This window comes from Spermophilus citellus (genome assembly GCF_964194105.1).
Source record: "Spermophilus citellus genome assembly, chromosome: 9".
Taxonomy (NCBI): Eukaryota; Metazoa; Chordata; class Mammalia; order Rodentia; family Sciuridae; genus Spermophilus; species Spermophilus citellus.
The window spans coordinates 13,053,528-13,073,169 of NC_138191.1; the positions used below are offsets into that span (position 1 = coordinate 13,053,528).

General features: G+C 41.8%; 1 protein-coding gene across 2 annotated transcripts; it reads left to right on the plus strand.

The window, feature by feature from the left end:
- Nucleotides 1–7,437, plus strand: FCRLA (Fc receptor like A; the record flags this gene model as incomplete). 2 transcript variants are annotated; one of them, XM_081308542.1, is made up of 5 exons in its annotated part: nucleotides 1–79; nucleotides 4,208–4,405; nucleotides 4,883–5,149; nucleotides 5,847–6,131; nucleotides 7,154–7,437. In XM_081308542.1, 5 exons carry the CDS (start codon nucleotides 1–3, stop codon nucleotides 7,435–7,437), a joined length of 1,113 nt encoding a protein of 370 aa, XP_081164668.1. The 2 variants fall into 2 exon arrangements, with proteins under 2 accessions (XP_081164668.1, XP_081164669.1); XM_081308543.1 differs by having other exon boundaries at nucleotides 4,253–4,405.
- Nucleotides 7,438–19,642: the final 12,205 nt, after the last annotated feature.

Here is a 19,642-nt window from a genome sequence, read left to right on the forward strand (position 1 = left end):
ATGAAGCTGAGCTGTGTTCCCATGGCCTGGGCCCTCTATATTCCCTCTGCTGTACTCTGGGCAGCTCATTTGTTGGTGGGTAAGTAAAATGTTTGAATGTAGGTATGAGAATAGAGATATGCCTGACTTTGGGAAAAGACTCAGAGCAAAGAAACATGGACTAACTTTGGCCCTCCAAAGAATTGGTTAGGTAGGATAAGAAGCCTAGATATAAGAGAGTTTGATGCAGACTGGGGGTATAACTCAGGGGGTAGAGCATTTGCCTAGCATGTGCCAGGCCATGGGTTCAATCCCCAGTATGAGAGAGAGAGAGAGAGAGAGAGAGAGAGAGAGTTTGGTGTGCAGGACTGAATGGCTCTTTCTGAATATAAAAATCTTGAGGCCTTTTCCATCTGACTACAATGTCGTCTTCTCTAGACACAATTTCAACTCTTACTTTTCTGATACAATTTTCCTTAAAGAGTGGTCTGTACTTGGCTATCTCTGCTTCCTCACTTCTCACATTTCAATGATTGTAGTCTGGTTTCCACTAGAAAAGTTTTGCATAGGGCACAATGATCTCCATTCAGATAGAATAGATTGTTGTACACTTGCCCATTCTTCTCCTGATGAACATCTCTGCTCACTGGGCACTGCTGATCACGTCCTCTTTTGGGGAAGGGGGTACCGGGGATTGACTCAGGGCACTCAATAACGGAGCTACATTCCCAGCCCTCTTTTGTATTTTATTTAGAGACAACGTCTCACTGAGTTGCCTAATGCCTTGCTTTTGCTGAGGCTGGCTTTGAACTCGCCATCCTCCTGCCTCAGCCTCCCAAGCTGCTGGGATTATAGACATCCGCCACCACATCCAGCGATCCTTCTTGCATGCCTTACATCCCTGACTTCACCATTTTTTCTTTGTACTTCATGTACTTTTTTTTTTTAAAGAGAGAGAGATAATTTTTTTTTAATATTTACTTTTTAGTTTTCGGCGGACACAGCATCTTTGTATGTGGTGCTGAGGATCGAACCTGGGCCGCACGCATGAGCCACATCCCCAGCCCAAAGTATCTTTTTTTTTTTTTTTTTTTTTTAGAGAGAGCGAGAGAGAGAATTATTTTTCAATATTTATTTTTTAGTTTTCCGAAGACACAACATCTTTGTTTGTATGTGGTGCTGAGGATCGAACCCAGGCCACACGCATGCCAGGCGAGCGTGCCACCGCTTGAGCCACATCCCCAGCCCCATGTACTTCTTTTGGGCCCTTGGGAACTTCTCTTTTCTTCCCCTTATACCTGAATGTTCCCTTAGTTAATATCCTTGTCTCTCCACTCTTCTTTCTTTATGAAATCTCCTTTATGAGTTTATTGTCTGCATAACTTTTGCCATAATAACTGTATGTTTAAGAGTTCCAGATCAGATCTTCAACTTTAATCATGCTTTTGACCTTCACATTCAAATATCAGTCTTCATACAGGACATATTTATCTATGTGTCCGAGAGGTATCTGGAGACAAACACCCCTGTCCTGGCTCCCACTTCTTCTCACTCATTCTTTCACTGTTTCCGACTTCAGCTAATAGCATCAGCATCCACTGTGATCTCCAAGTCAGAAATCCAAGAGACAACCTGACTCTTCCTTCTCTATCTTCTCTATAACTGAGCAATCAATCAAATTTGGCAAATTTTGTCTCCTAAATTGTTCTTCCCTGAAACATTACTAATTCGGTCCTAGGACAAGCCCTCATCCTATGTGTCTGGGGCTAGTACAATAATTTCCTAACTAATCTTGTATCAGCCTTGTATCCTTCAATTCTGCACCCTGCAGCTACAGTGACCTCTAAAATCTGTCAGCCTAAGCTTCTTGTGATGGCACACAAACTCTACCCAAAACGGGCACCTGTTTAGACTCTTTAGCCTCTATAGCCACCCTCTAAGTCTCACAACTTATACTTTGATAAATCTCTATTGGCTTATATTTATACATGCATTCCTGGACTCTACTGTCTCCAAGGCTTTGCTTAGCAGATACTTCTATCTTTGCCTAAAATGAGCTCTCTTGCTGGCCTCCTGGTCCTCTCTACCTTTATAAACTTCTAGATATCCCGAAGGGCAGCCTTGGTGGCATCTTCTCTGAGAAGCCTTCCTTGAACCCTCAGTTCTGTTCTGATGGCTGCCTGGAAAACCTCTTTCTTATTACTTTCTTCTTCATGCTGAAATAATCTCTTCATATACCTGTGTTTCCCACTAAACTGATAGCTGTTTGTGGCCAGGGACAATGTTCTTTTGTTTTATTTATTTGTTCTAATCAGTTATACATGATAGCAAAATGCTCTTTGATTCATTGTACACAAATAGAGCACAGTTTTTCACTTCTGTGGTTCTACATACAATAGTGTCACACCATTCGTGCAATCATACATGTACCTAGGGTAATGATGTTCGTCTCATTCTACCATCTTTCCTATCCCCATGCCCCCTGCCTTCTCCTTCCTCCCTTTTGGCTAATCCAAAGTTCCTCCACTCATCCCCTGCTCCCTGCCCCCCATATGGATTAGCATCCGTTTATCAGAGAAAACATTTGGCCTTTGGTTTTTTGGGATTGGTTTACTTCGCTTAACATGATATTCTCTGACTCCATCCCTTTACTTGCAAATGCCATATTTTATTCTCTTTTATTGCTGAGTAATATTCTATTGTGTATATATACCACAGTTTCTTTATCTGACAATATTCTTTTTTTTCCTTGTGACAAGAATTGCAGACTTGGGATCAAGCCCTTCTTCTAGTTAGTAGCTTTACATCACTTTGAAAAAGTCACTTTTTATATTTCTGAATTCAATTTTCTAATTTGTAAAGTGATAATTCTTCCACATAAGATTTATTGAGTGAAAATGCCTGGAAGCCCAACAAGATTTTTGTCCTTAAAATGGATTAAAGCAGAGGAGGTGGAGGCCAATGGAGTGACAGAGGAGGAACTGAAAAGAGGTTGCAGAGTAGTAAAGGGGGCAGACGGAGGAGGTAAGGAAAGCACCTGGTATTGGGAAATAGAAAGAAGGCTTGATAAGGGGAGTTACAAAGTCAAAGAAGAGTCTGGGGTCTTTGGGAGTGGAAAAGAACAAAGACAAATGGGACAGGAAAGGATGGAATGAAGAAGTGAGCATGCATGAATGGCCCCATGACAGGGAGCAGGGAGAGAGACTAAGAAGGACAAGAAATAGTCTCAGAAATGGAAGAAATGGCATTTACCTTGCCTGGATCAATCATGAAAGTAAGAGGTAGGAAAAAGATGTGGTGATAAATCTTTAACCCTAAAGACTAACAACCTGGAGACAAAGAATTGTTCTACAGTTACCAGTACAGTCTGGGAATGGGGCATCAGGGTAGAGGGGAGGAGAAAGAAAGGGCTCTGACATTGCTAGGGAAAGTTTAAGAGGCAGAGATCATTAAAGTAAAGATGACTGAACAAATGAAGATGTGAAAGGGAGCAAGGAGGGAGGAGAGACCCAGCTAGGGACTGAAAGCTCTTTCATAGGTAGCACATCTAGGCTGACGAGTATTTTGTATTTTGGGAAAATGAGAATATGGATGAAAGTCCCCAAGGCAAGTCTGAGGACTGAATTAGACCATATCTGCACGGTGAAGTAAAAAGAACACTAAGTTTGAGCTCAAGCACACCTGACTTTTTTGCTCCATTCTTTATTTTATTTTTAAACTCTGGGTGTATTAATTTGCTTTTCTAAAGCTCGTTTCTTGAAAAAAATTATAAAATGGAGATGAAGTCACCTACCTGGAAAGCTTGTGAAGAGTAAATGAGATAATGCACAAAATTGCTAGCGGTGAGTGGCAAACAGCAAATACTCAGTGAGTGTCAGAATTTGATGTTTGCCTTTCTCTCTTGTCCTATGCCTGTGTGCTCTGGGGTCATGGTTGTCTTTGGTTCCTCATTTCCTGCACCAACAGCTGGATGCCAGGCTGCTGGATTCACCTCCTTTTATTCTTTTATTTTCCACTTCCCAATGCCACAGTCCATTCACTGAGAGCACATGGATATCAGTGAACCAAGGTCAAAACCATTCCTCCCAGAGACAACCCCCATCCCCACCAAGAGTTTCTTGGAAAAAAAGATTTTGATGTCTTCCTATTCTCATTCTGAAAAGGATGGTTGCCCCAGGAGAGAGGAGGAACTCTTGTGGAGGGCGAATTCCTGTCCCCTTTTTCTAAGTTGCAGCATCCTTTTCTGGTTCTCCTTGGGACGTACCCTCTTCAGCTGCCAGTTTTGAGACTCTGCAGTGTGAAGGACCTGTCAGCACTGAGAAGAGTGACTGCCACATGGATGACGACTTGAAGGACCCAAGGGAAACTGACTATCAGGTCAAGGGCTACACTTTCAGTGAACCCTTCCATCTGATCGTGTCTTATGGTAAGGTCCTCGGAAGACCTAACTGGTGTCCCAAACTCCTTCTTTTAGCTCCACAGCCCACTCAGGAAAATGACCCACTCAGGAAACTGGCCATAGGTTGAGGACTCATCTTCAGCCCCCAGCAGCCAGGAGATCCTCAGTTCTAGGCCCTAGAGAAATTGTCCCACACTAGGTCTAGAGATGGGTCAAGGTGATGTGGTGAGAAATCTGGAACTCAAAGTTTTAAACTGGAGGCAAAAAATTGTTCCACAGTCACCAGCACAGCCTGTGAGTAGGGGCTCTGGGGGAGAAAGGAGGACAGAGAAACGGGTTTCCCATTGCTAAGGCGAGTTGACAGAAGCATTTCAGTAAGGTATTAAGGGGTGAGAATTTACATGAATGGACCCTTAAGGAAAGTTTAGGGAGCCTCTTGTGGGCATCCCTGGGGGTTTTCTCAAGTGAGACAGTAGGTAACACTCAGTTCTTCCTCTGGGCTAGACTGGCTGATCCTCCAAGGCCCAGCTGCACCCATATTTGAAGGAGATCCACTGGTTCTGCGCTGCCGGGCCTGGCAAGACTGGCCACTGACTCAGGTCACCTTCTACCGAGATGGTTCAGCCCTGGGTCCCCCTGGACCAAACAAGGAATTCTCCATCGCTGTGGTGCAAGAGGCAGACAGTGGGCATTACCACTGCAGTGCCATCTTTAGAAGCCCTGGTCCAGGGAGCCCAGAAACAACATCTACGGTGGCTGTCACAGTCCAAGGTAAGAGCTAGAGTCAGCATTGCTGTGGTAAAATCAAGTAAGAAGGGACAGGGAGCCCAAAATTGTTTTTCTTTGGTGTGGGGGTAGAAAGATCATTAAATCCTTGAGGAACAGATTGCTAGCAAATGCCCAATTGGAGTTTCAGGAGTGTCAAAATCGCAACATTGCCTTTTAAAATCATCAACCCCACCCAGAGTTCAGTGTTTCCTACCACCCAGATCTAAGCTTTCTGTCAATTGTAGATTGGGTATCTGGACTGCTATCTTATTGCCCATCTCTGGATCTTTACTGGTTCTGTCTAGTTGAGGAGAGAGGGAGAGAGAGAGAGAGAGAGGTGTGTCAAATGGGGTTGAGTGAAGTGACACACACCTGTAATCCCAGCTACTCAAGAGGCTGGCAGGAGGATCACAAGTTTGAGGCCAGCAAGGGCAATTTAGTGAGACCCTGACTCAAAATAAAAATTTTAAAAGGACTGGGATGATGTAGCTCAATGGTAGAGCACTTGCCTAGTTATAGGCTCTGGTTTTAATCAGCAGTTCTGTGAAAACAAAACAAAAGTTCAAGAGGAATCTTTCTTTAAAAAAAAAAAATTCTGATGGAAAAGGAGGAAAGGACCTTCAGTGGCTGCTTTGCCCCTCATGGTCCTACTTGAATATAGAATGGATGAGCTCTTCTTTCTTGCTTACCTTTCCCTCAGAACTGTTTGCAGCCCCAGTTCTCAGAGCCTCGCCGTCTGCTGAACCCAAAGAAGGAAGCCCAGTGACTCTGAGCTGTCAGACAAAGCTGCCCCTGCAGAGGTCAGCCGCCCGCCTCCTCTTCTCCTTCTACAAGGATGGAAGAACAGTGCGCAGCAAGGGCCTCTCCTCAGAATTTCAGGTCCCCACAGCCTCAGTAGAGCACTCTGGGTCCTACTGGTGTGAGGCAGCCACTGAAGATGGACAAGTTTGGAAACAGAGCTCCCAGCTAGAAATCAGGGTGCAGGGTAAGTGTGTATGTGTCTCTTTGGTTTGTGTGTGACAACAAGGAGATGGGTACAGGATGACTGGATCCATGGGCTGGGTTCAACGTAGGAAGGTGAAGTGGGTACATAGAAAGCCAGGCACAGTGGTATATACCTATAATCCCTAAGGCTCAGGAGGCTGAGGCAGGATCATAGGTTCCAAGCCAACTTCAGCAAAGGCGAGGTACTGAGCAACCCAGTGAAACTGTCTCTAAATAAAAATGCAAAAAAAGGCTAGGGATGTGGCTCAGTGGTTGTACAACCTTGAGTTCAATCCCTGGTACCACCCCACCAAAAAAAAAAAAAAAAAAAAAAAAAAAAAAGAAAGAAAGAAAGGTCATAGAAGAGAGCCCAAATAGAGAACTTCTCCCTCAAACCATGGTGCCAACGCTGTCGAACCAAGACCTACGTGCACTGCCTCATAGAACTTAGGTTCCTTATATCATTTCTGGGCATTTACAGGAATATAATCTCTAGAATGAGGGATAAAATCCTTGTTAAAATCTGGGAGCTACCATTCAGAACTTGACCTGAAATACATTCAGAGGAGTTGTCTAGTGTGATGAGGAAGCCTGAAGCCAAGTGAGATGAAAAATAATAGAAGGAAGTGGTGATGCCCATCCTAAAGAGGAGGTGGTTTAGGGGACCAACACTGATGTCCTCAAAAAGCTAACAACTGGACCACGAATGAAGAATTAGACTAATGTCTTACATAATAAAGAGGTTGCTTAGGACGGTATAATATATCCATGCTTCAGTGAATTAGATTTTGTCTTGAAAGAGGAAACATTGGTTAATAGTCCATCTAACGATAAGGTCTTTTTGCTAGGATGTTCAAGAAAAGATAGCCAATCTTCAGATTAAAATTTGGATTAGGAGGGACACTAGAGTCCTCAAGTCCCTTTTGCCACTGGAACCCAAAGCCATTTCAGAGAATGAAAAAGACTGCTATGACAATAGGTCCAGATTTAATTCTTGTATGTGCCTTTTGCCATATAATCCAGGTCCCTCCAGCTCTGCTGAATCGCCCACCTGGAATCCAGCTCCTCAGAAACTGGCTGCTCCAGAAACGACTTCTAAGGAGCCCCCTGGCCCTCCGCCTCCACTAGCTACCCCTTCTTCTGAGCACCGAGGCTTCTCCTCTCCAGATCCCCACCTGCATCACCAGATGAGCATTCTTCTCAAACTCATGCAGGATGTAAGAGCTCTTCTTGGTCACCTGGTCATAGAGCTGAGGGACTCATCTGGCCACCTGAAGCCTGAAACCACAAAGGTTCCTGTCAAGTGAAAGTACACTATTCAACCATGATCTGGCTCACCCACCCCCAATAAATCCAATATTTTCTACTTTTGTCTCTCTATTCTGCACACATGCATAGTTTTACAAGTTGTCCTCAGTGTCTTATAAGAACAATGGAATTAGGGGGCATATAAATAAATTTGTATGAAGCAATAATTGGAGTTTAACTATAATTGTTTATTCTTATAGCATGACAACATCATTGCGTTCTCTCCGGATCAGGAATTTCTGTTCCCCAAGCCAGAACCTGGTGACTTAAAGAGAAAAAAAAAATGGAGGTGGATTTCATATAGCAATATCAAGTGGGGGCAATTTTGTTCCCTGGACATTTTTGTCCTCACACAAGGTAAAAGGGATGTGTGTGCCACTGGCATCTAGTCAGGAGAAGCCAAGAATGCTGCTAACTATCCTATAATGCACAGGACATCCTCTTCCTCTTAACAAAAGATAATCTATCCCAAAATGCCAACAGTGCCAAAGTTGAGAAACCCCAGCCTAATGATAGCCAAGTATTAGACTCTGGAGTGAGACTTTCCCTCTACTAATTACCCTCTCCTTCCAACCTCCTAAAGCAAATATTAATTACATGCTACTATTTAGTCAGTGCTATGGTCTGAATGCTTATTTCTCCAAAAATTTATATATTGAAACCTTAATCCCTAAGGTGATAGTATTGATAGAAGGGACCTCTGGGACTAGACCAGGTAATGAGAGCAGAACCCTAGTAATTGGGATTAGGGCCTTTATAAAGAAGACCCTACAGAACTAGCCTGCCCTTTTGCCATGTGAGAACACATCAAAGAGATGCTCTTTAGGAATCAGAAAGTGAGCCCTCTGGGCTGGAGTTGTGGCTCGGTGGTAGAGTGTTTGCCTGGCATGTGAAGCCCTGGGCTGGATCCTCAGTGCCACATATAAATAAATGAAACAAAGATCCATTGATAACCATATATATATATATATATATATATATATATATATATATATATCCCTTGCCAGTTGCTGAATCCGTTTGCTTGCTTTAAGCTTGGATTTCCCAGCCTCCAGAATTGTGAGAATAAATTTCTGTTGTTTATAAGCTACTCTGTTTATTGTATTTTATTTTAACATCTCAATCAAACTAAAACCTTGGCCTCTACTATATGCCTGAATTTATACTATGTCAAGAATACTCAGATGGGGGGGTGCTGGGGTTGTGGCTCAGTGGTAGAGCGCTCACCTAGCACGTGTGAGGCTCTAGGTTCAATCCTCAGCACCACATGAAAATAAATAAAATAAAGGCAACTATAAAACAACAACAACAACAACAAAAAAAAACTCAGATGGAGCACAGTGACCCATACTTGTAATCCTAGCAACTTGAGGAGCTGAAGCAGGAGGATTACAAGTTCAAAGCCAGCCTCAGCAACTTAGCAAGGCCCTAAGCAATTTAGCAAGCCCCTCTCAACATAAAAAACAAAGGCCTGGGGATGTGACACAGCATCCCTGTGTTCAATCCCCAGTACCAAAAAAAAAAAAAAAAAAAAGAAGAAGAAGAAGAAGAAGAAGAAGAAGAAGAATCAAGGCAGTGTTTCTGTCTACAGAGGAATTAGACTTTGGAATGGAGGGGCAGTAATACTGATAGTCATAATACAATTAGAATAGGGTATATTGAATTTTCCCACAGAATCTTTGGAGCTCAGAAATATATGATCAAGCATAACATTATATTACATTGCCAGATTATCAATTGTTTTAATTTGGTACTGGGGATTGGACCTAGGGGCACTTTACCACTAAGCCACATCTCCCATCCTATTTACTTATTTTGAGATAGGGCTTCACTAAGTTGCTAAGGCTGACCTTAAATTTGTGATCCTCCTGTTTCAGCCTCCCAAGTGACTGGGATTACAGGCATGTGCCATAGTGCTCAGCTGTCTCTGAAATACTTTTTAAAAGTATGTATGAATCTTTGGTACCATCATAATATGTTTTTCTATTCTTGGACTACTATTTACATTCTCAACCAATGAGAGCTAGCCTGGCAGACTCTACAGTAACATTTGGTCAATGAATTAGCATACCATGTTATAATGGCCTCTGCCAATGGATGTTCTATCTGAATTAAGTGGTATGAAGTTTTCACTGTAGCCTTTCTTTGTGCCATTTATTCTGTACAGTTTTAACCTACAACAATTTACAAAATATGTGCACATGATCCTTCTAGATATGCCACAGAAAAATGAAGGAATAGAATTATTCTAATTCTAACATAGATTTATGGTGGTTCTTAGCATTTTCAAGGGGAAGGATCAGAAGGCAATGGGGAATTGGTGGAAGTCCATAATACCACTACAGTCTGAGAGGGCTGATTAACAATTGTGTGAGTAAAAGTTCCAAGAAATGACCAGAGACATATCATGACTTTGGCAGATGTAAAAAAGAAATGGGAGCTAGGCAAAGGTTGTGACACAGTAGTTACTGTGTCACACACAGTCATTGTAATCCCAGTGACTTGGAAGTTTGAGGCAGGAGGATCACAAGTTCAAAGCCAGACTCAGCAACTTAGCAAAGTACTTAGCAGCTCAGAGAGACCCTGTCTCTAAATAAAATACAAAAAAAAAAGGGGGGGCTAGGGAAGTGGCACAGTGGTTAAGTGCCCCTGGGTTCAATCTCTGGTACCAGGAAAAAAAAAAAAAAAGGAAATTCGACTGCCAATACTGTGCTGGGTATATTTCCAAAAATATACTATGTCATGATCATTCTACAAGGAGTTGTTTTCAGTTAATGATCCCATTTTTATGAATGCATTCTGTAAGCTCATGTTAAACAGAGAATTCACTTACAGATAATAAAAACTATCAGTTCAGTGGGGCGGGGGAGGAATGCATGCAGCTGGCTGAGATGAGTTTCACTTCTGTGTTCCTCATCCAACTGTGCATGTTAACTTAACAACCAGTGTAAGATATTTAGGGAAACACGTGAGGGAAGGTGCATGCAGAGTTTCTTCACCCTCTCTGGGTGCACCACACTCCCAGCATCTCTTTGTCTTCACTGGTGATTAGATCAATCTCCAGTTCCTCTCTTTTCCTGGAGGTCAGGGGGTAGGGCTGAAAATTCTCAGCCTCTAATAACAGGGTTGGTTTCTTTGGCAACCACCCCCATCTTCCCAGGAGTTGCCTCATATGCATAAATTCCACAACAGTTTTTTTCTTATAAATAAGAAAAGATGTTCCTCTCACCTGTAACACTTAGGACTTTCTTGGGGTTTTAGGAATTGTCAGGACCCAGGTACAGAGGTCAAACATATTTCAGACTGTGTCACATACATCTGATATCCAGTAAAGTTGAATATTTGCATAGCCTATCACCTGGCATTCCATGCCTAGGTGTATATCCCCAAGAGAAATTTTAGCATATATGTATCAGAAGTCAGGTATCATAATGTTCGAAGTAGTACTATTTGGAAAAGCAAAATTTTGGAGTCAACTCAGATGTCCACCAATAGTAAAATGAACAAGTTGTGCTATTTTCACAGAATGGAATGCTATGTAGCAGTAAAAATGAAAAAACCATACCTATAATGCAGCAACATAAAAGAATCTCAAGAATATAAACACCAGGGGCTGGGGATGTGGCTCAAGTGGTAATGCGCTCACCTGGCACACGCGGGGCTCTAGGTTCAATCCTCAGCACCACATAAAATAAAATAAAGAAGTTGTGTCTGCCGAAAACTGAAAAATAAATATTAAAAAATTCTCTCTCTCTCTCTTCTCTCTCTTAAAAAAAAAGAATATAAACACCAGGTGATAAAAACAAACATGCAGTAAAAGATCCTTTAAACAATGTTTAAAAACAGGTAAAACAAAGGAACATATTGTTTAAGTATTCACATACATACATATGATAAAACTTTTGAAAAACAAAAACAAAAAGGCACACAAGAAATTAAAACACCAAAGTCAGAATAGTAGTTATCTCTGAGGAGTGGATTGGGGAGATAATGAGGAAGAGCACATAGGAGATATAGATTATTAATTTTTTTCCTCTTCTCTGATAGGCATTGAGGGCTCCTTAAAAAGAGAAATAAATATATATATGATAGGGCTGGGGATGTGGCTCAAGCGGTAGCGCTCTTGCCTGGCATGCGAGCGGCCCGGGTTCGATCCTCAGCACCACATACCAACAAAGATATTGTGTCCGCCGAGAACTAAAAGATAAATATTAAAAATTCTTTCTCTCTCTCTCTCTCTTTTAAAATATATATATATATATATGATATATTTATGTATAAGTATATGTTTATATACAAATATATAAACAAAAAATATATTAAAAAATCTGTTATATATAAATAATATATGTGAATACACAAATATACATTTAAATATAAATATAAACATAAATATTAAATATATTTGAATATAAATATATGCCAAAATTTTATATATGTGGATATATATGCATACATATATGTTATATATTATTCAATTCACTTTATGTTTCTACCGTGGCTTTCTCTTAGAGGGAATAGAAAGCCAACTTTATTACTTACAATGTGGAGTAGTTCTTTCCTTCATTTCCTTCATTCTTTCAGAAAGCTCCTTCTGCCCCACCCAGCAGCCCAGCATAGAAAACTTAGATTCAGTTACAACTTAGATGAGGACTAGGAAGGAACAAAATGACCTTCTAGAATCACAAGGGGAATTTAAACAGTGTGTGAGTTGGGATAGGGCTTATCCTTGCTTTGCCTCCTTAAAATTTTTCTTCCTTTTTGGAGCGAACTCTCTCCTTTTAGAGTGAACAAGTGGGAATTCTTAGGAATATGGAAGTATAGAATGCTGTCTTCCTGAAAGAGCTCCTTCTGGCAAACACTGCTAGTTTTCACTCACCATGTGTGAATTTTTCATAAAGGTAAAGGTTTTCAATTTAAAGAAATGTTCTGCTCTCTAGTCTAAAATAGGCCTTTATATTTCATTGGTATTTGAAATGCCTTTCTCTTATTCAAAAGCTTATATTTAAGAATAACAATTTTTAAAACACCTCTATTTGGAAAAATAAAAACTTGTTTGGCAAAGTTACAAAGTTAGGAAATACCAGATGTTGCCTGGCACAAGGAACACATGCTTATAATTCCCCCTACACAGGAGGTTGAGGCAGGATTATGACAAGTTCAAGGCCAGCCTGGGCAACTTAGTGAGACCCTGTCACAAAATTTTAGAAAAGTGGGGAGGGAGCTGGGGATATAGCTCAATGGTAGAGTGTCCCTGGGTTCAATCCAGCACTGCCAAAATACATATAAACATACATACAACATACATATATACCAAATGTTGATGACAAGGAGGAGTAGGAATGTTAGGAGCCATTAACACGAGTATGCACTAATGCAAACATTTTGAGAATAATATCACAGTATTCAGTCTTTCTTTCTTTGGCCCACAAACACTTACTCAGTGCATGCTATGTGCTGTCACTATTCTAAGTGATTGTTATGGTTTGGATGTGCAGTATCCCCCAAAAGCTCATGTGTGAGACAATGCAAGAAGGCTTAGAGGAGAAATGATTGGGTTATGAGAGCCTTAACCTAATCACCGAATTAATCCCTTAATGGGATTAACTGAGTGGTAAACTAAAGTCGGTAAGGTATGACTGAAGGAGGTGGATCCTTGGGGGCATGACTTTGGGGTATATATTTTTTATCTGGTGAGTGGAGTCTCTTTGCTGCCTGGTCATCATGTGAGCTGCTCCCCTCCACCACATGCTTCCACTATGATGTTCTGCCTAGAGCCCCCAGGAATGGAGCCTGCTGTCTATGAAGTGAGACCTCTGAAACTGTGAGCCCCCAAATAAACTTTTCCTCCTCTAAAATTGTTTTTGGCAGGTATTTTAGTTACAGCAGTAAAGAAGCTGATTGAAACAGTGATATAGCAGGGAACAAGAAAAAGAAATTCCTGCCTTCATAGGGTTTACCTTCCAATGGAGGAAAATCTACCACAAATATATACAAAGGTAGGGATAATAGATGCTATGAAAAGAAATAAAACAATATGCAGAGCCAGAGAACAATGATGAGGGGACACTATTTTAGATTATGTGATTAGTGACTATCTCTCTGAGGAGGTAGTATTTGAGTGAAGTGAGGAAGTGAAACTTGCAGCGATCTGGGAGAATAAGAATCTTTCAGGCAGAAAGAACAGCGAGTGAAGCACCAGAGCAAGAGTAGGTGTGGAATTTTCTATGAACCATTATAAACAACACTGTGTGACTTGACCAGAGTGAGGCAGAAAGTCAGAGGAAATAATGTCAAGGGTCAAGTAAAGGCCAAGTCTGTAGGGCCTTATAGACCATGAGTAAATATTTGGGCATTATTGTCAGTGCACCTTTGAGGGACAGTAACACAATATGGTTTACATTTTTAAAATATCTCTCTGGATACTTGGTGAAAAAATAACTACAAGGAAAGATATGTAGAAGATAGAATCATCAGGATTTGCCAATACATTAGATCTGCTTTTGGAGTGTGCATGAAATTCATGATCATAACACTACAAGTATCACTCCCAGTTATGCATCCCATGAAAACATATCAGCTGTTCTGCAGGGAGCATCAATCATAGCCTCATCAGCACTAATTTAGAGGTGGCCTTCTAGGTGCTGCCCTGTTCTAATGTGAACTGGTTCATTCAGTCCTCACAATATGAACCAAGAAGTTCAATGTGGCATTGTTTATGGTAGCTCAGGGTTGATTAGCAATCAGGGCTTTAGGGTAACGGACAGGTCCAATGTAATGGAAACATTGTGGAATACTGGGGCAGTCAGAAGCAATAATCAAGATGCAAATAGAGAAAAATGTCTGAATCTTAAATACATGGAACTGATTTTTAAAAGTAAAGGATAAAATGGTATATTTAGAATACAATACTATTATGGTTTGGATCTTTTTTTTTTTTTTAATATTTATTATTTTTTAGTTCTCGGCGGACACAACATCTTTGTTGGTATGTGGTGCTGAGGATCGAACCCGGGCCGCACGCATGCCAGACGGGCGCGCTACCGCTTGAGCCACAGCCCCAGCCCCTGGTTTGGATCTTGAATACCCTTGAAAGCTCACCTGTTGAAGCAGAGGTGGTACTTTTGGGAAGGGATTGGACCATGAGGACTCTGGCCTCATCCATGGATTAATCCATTTGATAGAGTGGATTAATACATTTGAATATTCCATCTGATAGCTGGGCAGAAATGTTGGGCAGGAACCTGGTGTGTGGTGCATGCCTGTAAAACCAGCAACTCCAGAAACTGAGGCAGGAGGATGGAGGCAAGAGGAATGCAAATTCAAGGCCAACCTCTACAACTTAGCAAGATTCTGACTCAAAATAATAATAATAATAATAATAATAATAGACTGGGGATGTGCTCAGTGGTAAAACACCCTTAAATTCAATCCCCCATGTCAAAAAAAAGAGGAATAAATAAATAAATGTTGGGCAGGAAGTTTTCTTTTCTTTCTTTCTTTCTTTTTTTTTTAAAGAAATTTATCATCACACAAAGCAGAGAAACATGAGGCAGACTTTTCTCAGGTTGGTCAGATAAAGGCCATGAAACTCCATCACTGGTCATGAAAGACAAACAATATCCCTGGAAAACGTAGTCCATCTTTTAATTCTTTTAATTCACAAGCAGGACTCAGACCAGGTCTTTGGGGCCAAACCTGAGTCAGACCCAGACCTTAACACGATGGGAGTGAATGCTGTCATCTCACAAATCCTTCTCTGGGATGGGAAAGCAAAGACTAACCACTTCCCTATGCAAAAGGAGTACCAACACACACTGTGGGTGCCTGGCAGGTGATGGAGGCCACACAGCTTCAGTTATAGTATTGAAGGTGACTAAAGCTTGGGCAAAGGCCCTGGACAGGTTTAGAAATACAGCACAAAGCTTCAAGCTTCCCCCACACCTGGAATTAATGTGGACATGTGAATGAATCAGGTTCAGTTCAGGCAAATGGCGCCTATCTAAGGGATCTCCTCCAGTGTCATTGCATTAAACAAAAAAGCACCCCACTTCCAGGATATTAGGGTGTCTTCCCCATGTGAACTTTGTGGTACCTGAGGAAAGGCATTTGGCTGGTAGCTTTCTCATATTCAACACATTTATAAGGCCCTACTCCAGTGTGAAATCTGGTGTTGAATGAGGCCAGAGCTTTTGTTAAGATTTTCCACACTAAAGACCCTCTCAGGCCTTTCTCCAGTGTGAACTCTCCTATGGTCACTGAAGTTGGAGTGTACATTTGCTGCACTCATAGGGCCTTTCTTCAGTAGGAACTGTGTGGTGTTTAAGGAATGCAGACCTTTGGCTAAAGGATTTCCCACTTTCACTGCACCCATAAGACCTTTCTCCAGTGTGAACTCTCAAGTGTAGAATAAGGCTGCAGTACTACTAAAGGATTTCCTACGTTCACTGCACTGATAAGGCCTTCATCCAGTGTGAATGTTCTGGTGGTTTAGAACACTAGAGTTGTAGGTAAAGAATTTCCCACACTCATAAGGCCTTTCTCCAGTGTGGATACTATGGGGTTGCAGGAGTGCAGAGCTCTGGCTAAAGAATTTCCCACATTCACTACACTTAAAAAGCCTTTGTCCAGTGTGAATTCTGTGATGTTAGATCAGGATGGATCTTTGGATAAAGATTTCCCACATTCCCCACACTCAAAAGACCTCTCTCCAGGGTGAACTTTCCAATGGTTATTGAGGCTGTAGCTCTGGCTAAAGGATTTACTGCATTCACAGCACTTATAAGGTCTTTCTCCAGTGTGTACTCTGGTGTTTAATGAGACTGGAGCTGTGGGTAAAAGATTCCCCATACTCTCTGCACATGTAACATCCTTCTCTAGTGAGGGTTCTCTAATGCTGAACAAGTGTGTGTTTGGGGATGAACACTTCATCACATTCTTCCCAGTTACAATGAGCTTTCCCCTGCGAGAGGCAGCTCATTTAAAAAAATTTTTTTTAAATGTGTTCTAATTACTTATACATGACGATAGGATGTATTGCTATTTGACTTTTCCACAGGAAGAAGAAGACTGTTGATGGAGAAATTCCAAGCTTGTCCAGAAATCACTTCCAACCTCTCTGCATATAAAGGCCTTTCTGGTTCATGGAATTTATAGCTCTTCACAAATGAGGTTCTGCCCATATCACTTCTGAATGGCTTTTCTCCAATATGCTGATTCTTGTGCTGATAATTTGTACTGACATAGAATTGTTTCTCACATGCTCAACACATGCACGTTTTCTGTTTGTGGTGTGTGTGCTTCCTTATGCTCAGCCAAGTAAAGGGTGACTTTTAAGATAAGGCCACCCATCTCACAGAGCTTGGTCTCTTGGAGAGATAGAACTGACTTGGGAGTCATAATCTGGGACACTCCCTCTTACAGAAACACTCTGCTCAGAAATTGCCTCCTCATCTTCTATTCCACACTACCAACCTGTTCAGGAAGCCTAACACCATTCCTCAAGCAAGAAACCCAGTCCACGGCCCCCTCACCCCGTCCTGCACCGACATGGGATCCTGCGGGAAGAGGCGGGCCTTGGAAGAACGCATCTCCCAAGCGGCTCCCCAAGCCCCAGAGCCCCAGGAACTGTCCAGGTCTGCCTAGGTGCTCTTGTCACTGCGCCCGCCGCAGGTGCGTGGGACTCAGGGAAGGGATGCCGCCTCCAGGTGCCTTTGTTCTAATTAGTTATACATGATGATAGAATGTACTTTGACACATCATACATAAATGTAGTATAATTTCTCATTCTTTTGGTTGTACATGATGTAGAATCACAGCAGCCGTGTAGTCATAGGGTGATAATGTCCTATTAATTTATTTTTAAAAATTCTCTTTAGTTACATACAACATCAGGATACATCCTGACATTATCACAAATGTATGGAACTCAACCTGCTGCAATTCAATCCCCAGCCCTTCTCCCCCACCACCTTACTTCCCTTCCTTTCACTCCACCTCTTTCTCTTCAAACCATTTACAGTTTACTGTTTTTTTTTTTAATTAATTTGTGTCCTATGGATACACCTGATGCTGAGACCCACCATGCCATATCTATGCAAGCTCATATGAAAGTTGGGATGATCAGGATATTTTTTGAGTCAAATTTTGAGCCCTGTATGATGTGAATTCGACAGTTGATTTCTGAGTTTTCCAGGAAAGACTACATAGCACATAAATTTTGGATGTAGACAGGTTTCTTCTGGAATTCAGGAAAAGGACTAAGACCTGTGCTCTAGGTGATGAGGAGCCAAATTAGAGTCCACTGTACAAACCAAGAGGATAACTGACAGGTGCTTTACATTTTAAAAATTTTTATTATTATTTTTAAATTAATTGAACCCAGTTACATTCCTAACTCTTTAAAAAATTTTTCTTTTGTTTTATTTGAGACTTGGTCTTGCTAACTTCACTGGCCTTGAACTTGTGATCCTTCTGCCTCAGTCTCCTGAGTTGCTAGGATCATAGGCATGTGCTACTGCACCGTGGCCAGCTGCAATGTATTCTTATGCAGGGAATGGCCTGTTGGCAGAAGCCAGACCTCTGTATAGGCAGTGTGGATAATGTGAGGAGCCCTCATACTGGTCCCAAGATGAAGAGCCAGGCAGGGTGCAGGGAAGCACAGAAGCATTGCTCAGCCCGGGCACTCATAGTAGACAGTTGATCATCTCTGCTCCTAGTATCTATTTTTATCTCCCTGCCCTATTCCTGAGAACCTTATCCAATACTTCTCTACTTTTCAGACATACATGACTATCTTTTTTTTTTTAATCAAAACTTGCTCTCAAAACAGGATATGAAGTGGCCAGCATAATTTAAATGACCACACCCTAAGATGTATTTGCATTTTTAACAAGGAATGGCACATTGAGCAAAAATTTTGAGGGAATTTTCAGAGTGGAATTTTGGGCATTAACAAAAGAGGAGAATGAGTTATGTTCATGTACCAATATGTAACAACAAGTCTCACCACCTTATAATTATAATATACCAATATAAATATAGAGAAAAAAGAAGGAGGATGCTATCTTAATAAATTGTCAGTGTCTGATAACTGATCTCCTTCCTGCCAGAGTTCCAAGAGAAGGAGGCGCCTTTCTTTTAAACAGCCATAGCTGAGGGCAAGAGAGATTCTAAGCAGATATACTATCAGGTTGGAAACTTCATTAAGTATTTACATGAAAATTCAGGTTCCCATTGCTCAGGTATGGTCACATGGCTCAGAGAGCACAAGAAATAGAGCCAGGAGGTTGGATCTGAGAAACTTCCGAAGGTCTGGTGCAGTGACTTCTCTACTGCAGGTCAGGAGTCCTGGGACTGAGATGTGGTTGGGGAGGGGTTGCAGGGCCCAGTGGAAGGAAGGAAGGAAGGAAGGAAGGAAGGAAGGAAGGAAGGAAGGAAGGAAAGAAGGGAGGGAGGAGGGAGGAAGAAGAGGAGTTGCCACAAGGTGAGGTCATTAGGGTGAGTAGGAAAGAAGAGTTTTCTAATTTCTGAGGGTTTAAATTTTCAGGAAGAGCGAGAGGGGAAAACACATTATACTCCTGTCTCTGGAGAATCAGATGGCAGGGGCATGGGAGGGTGGTCAATGAATCTACTCATTTGGGGGAGAATGTCAATTCTGGTGCAGGAGACCCAACATTGACCTCTCTAGACCTGTACCAATGTCTGACATCTGGGAGGGAGCAGAAAAAGCCCTAGGTGGACCTTGTGGACAAGAGGATGTGTCTTCCTCAATTGAGGATTATAGGGTTGGCTGGTGGGGAGGGAGTGGAACATAGTGGAATGTTGATTGGAGCCTGAAGATGTCAGGGTTACCTGCAGGAGCCTGGCGTTCTATGAGACTCTCTTGTGCTATAGGCCTAAGTTCTGCATGCCCTCTATACAGAAGTCAGGGTTGGCCTCAGCTGGGAAGGCTAGGTATCAAGGTAGTGGATGGGACAGACAACACTTGATGTTTGGGATACTTAAGGGTAGAAGGTAACATATTCTGTCATATTCTGTCTCCTGCTCTTTTTAGTCTACCATCTTCGGGATCTAGGAATGGGCGGGAAAAACAGCAGTGTCTCCTAGTACTGAGAGGTCAGCCACTGCCACCTTTTCTCTTTCTACCCATAAACCATGCCAGCACATTTCCATCCTTCTGCAGCTGCTTCAGGCAGACACACC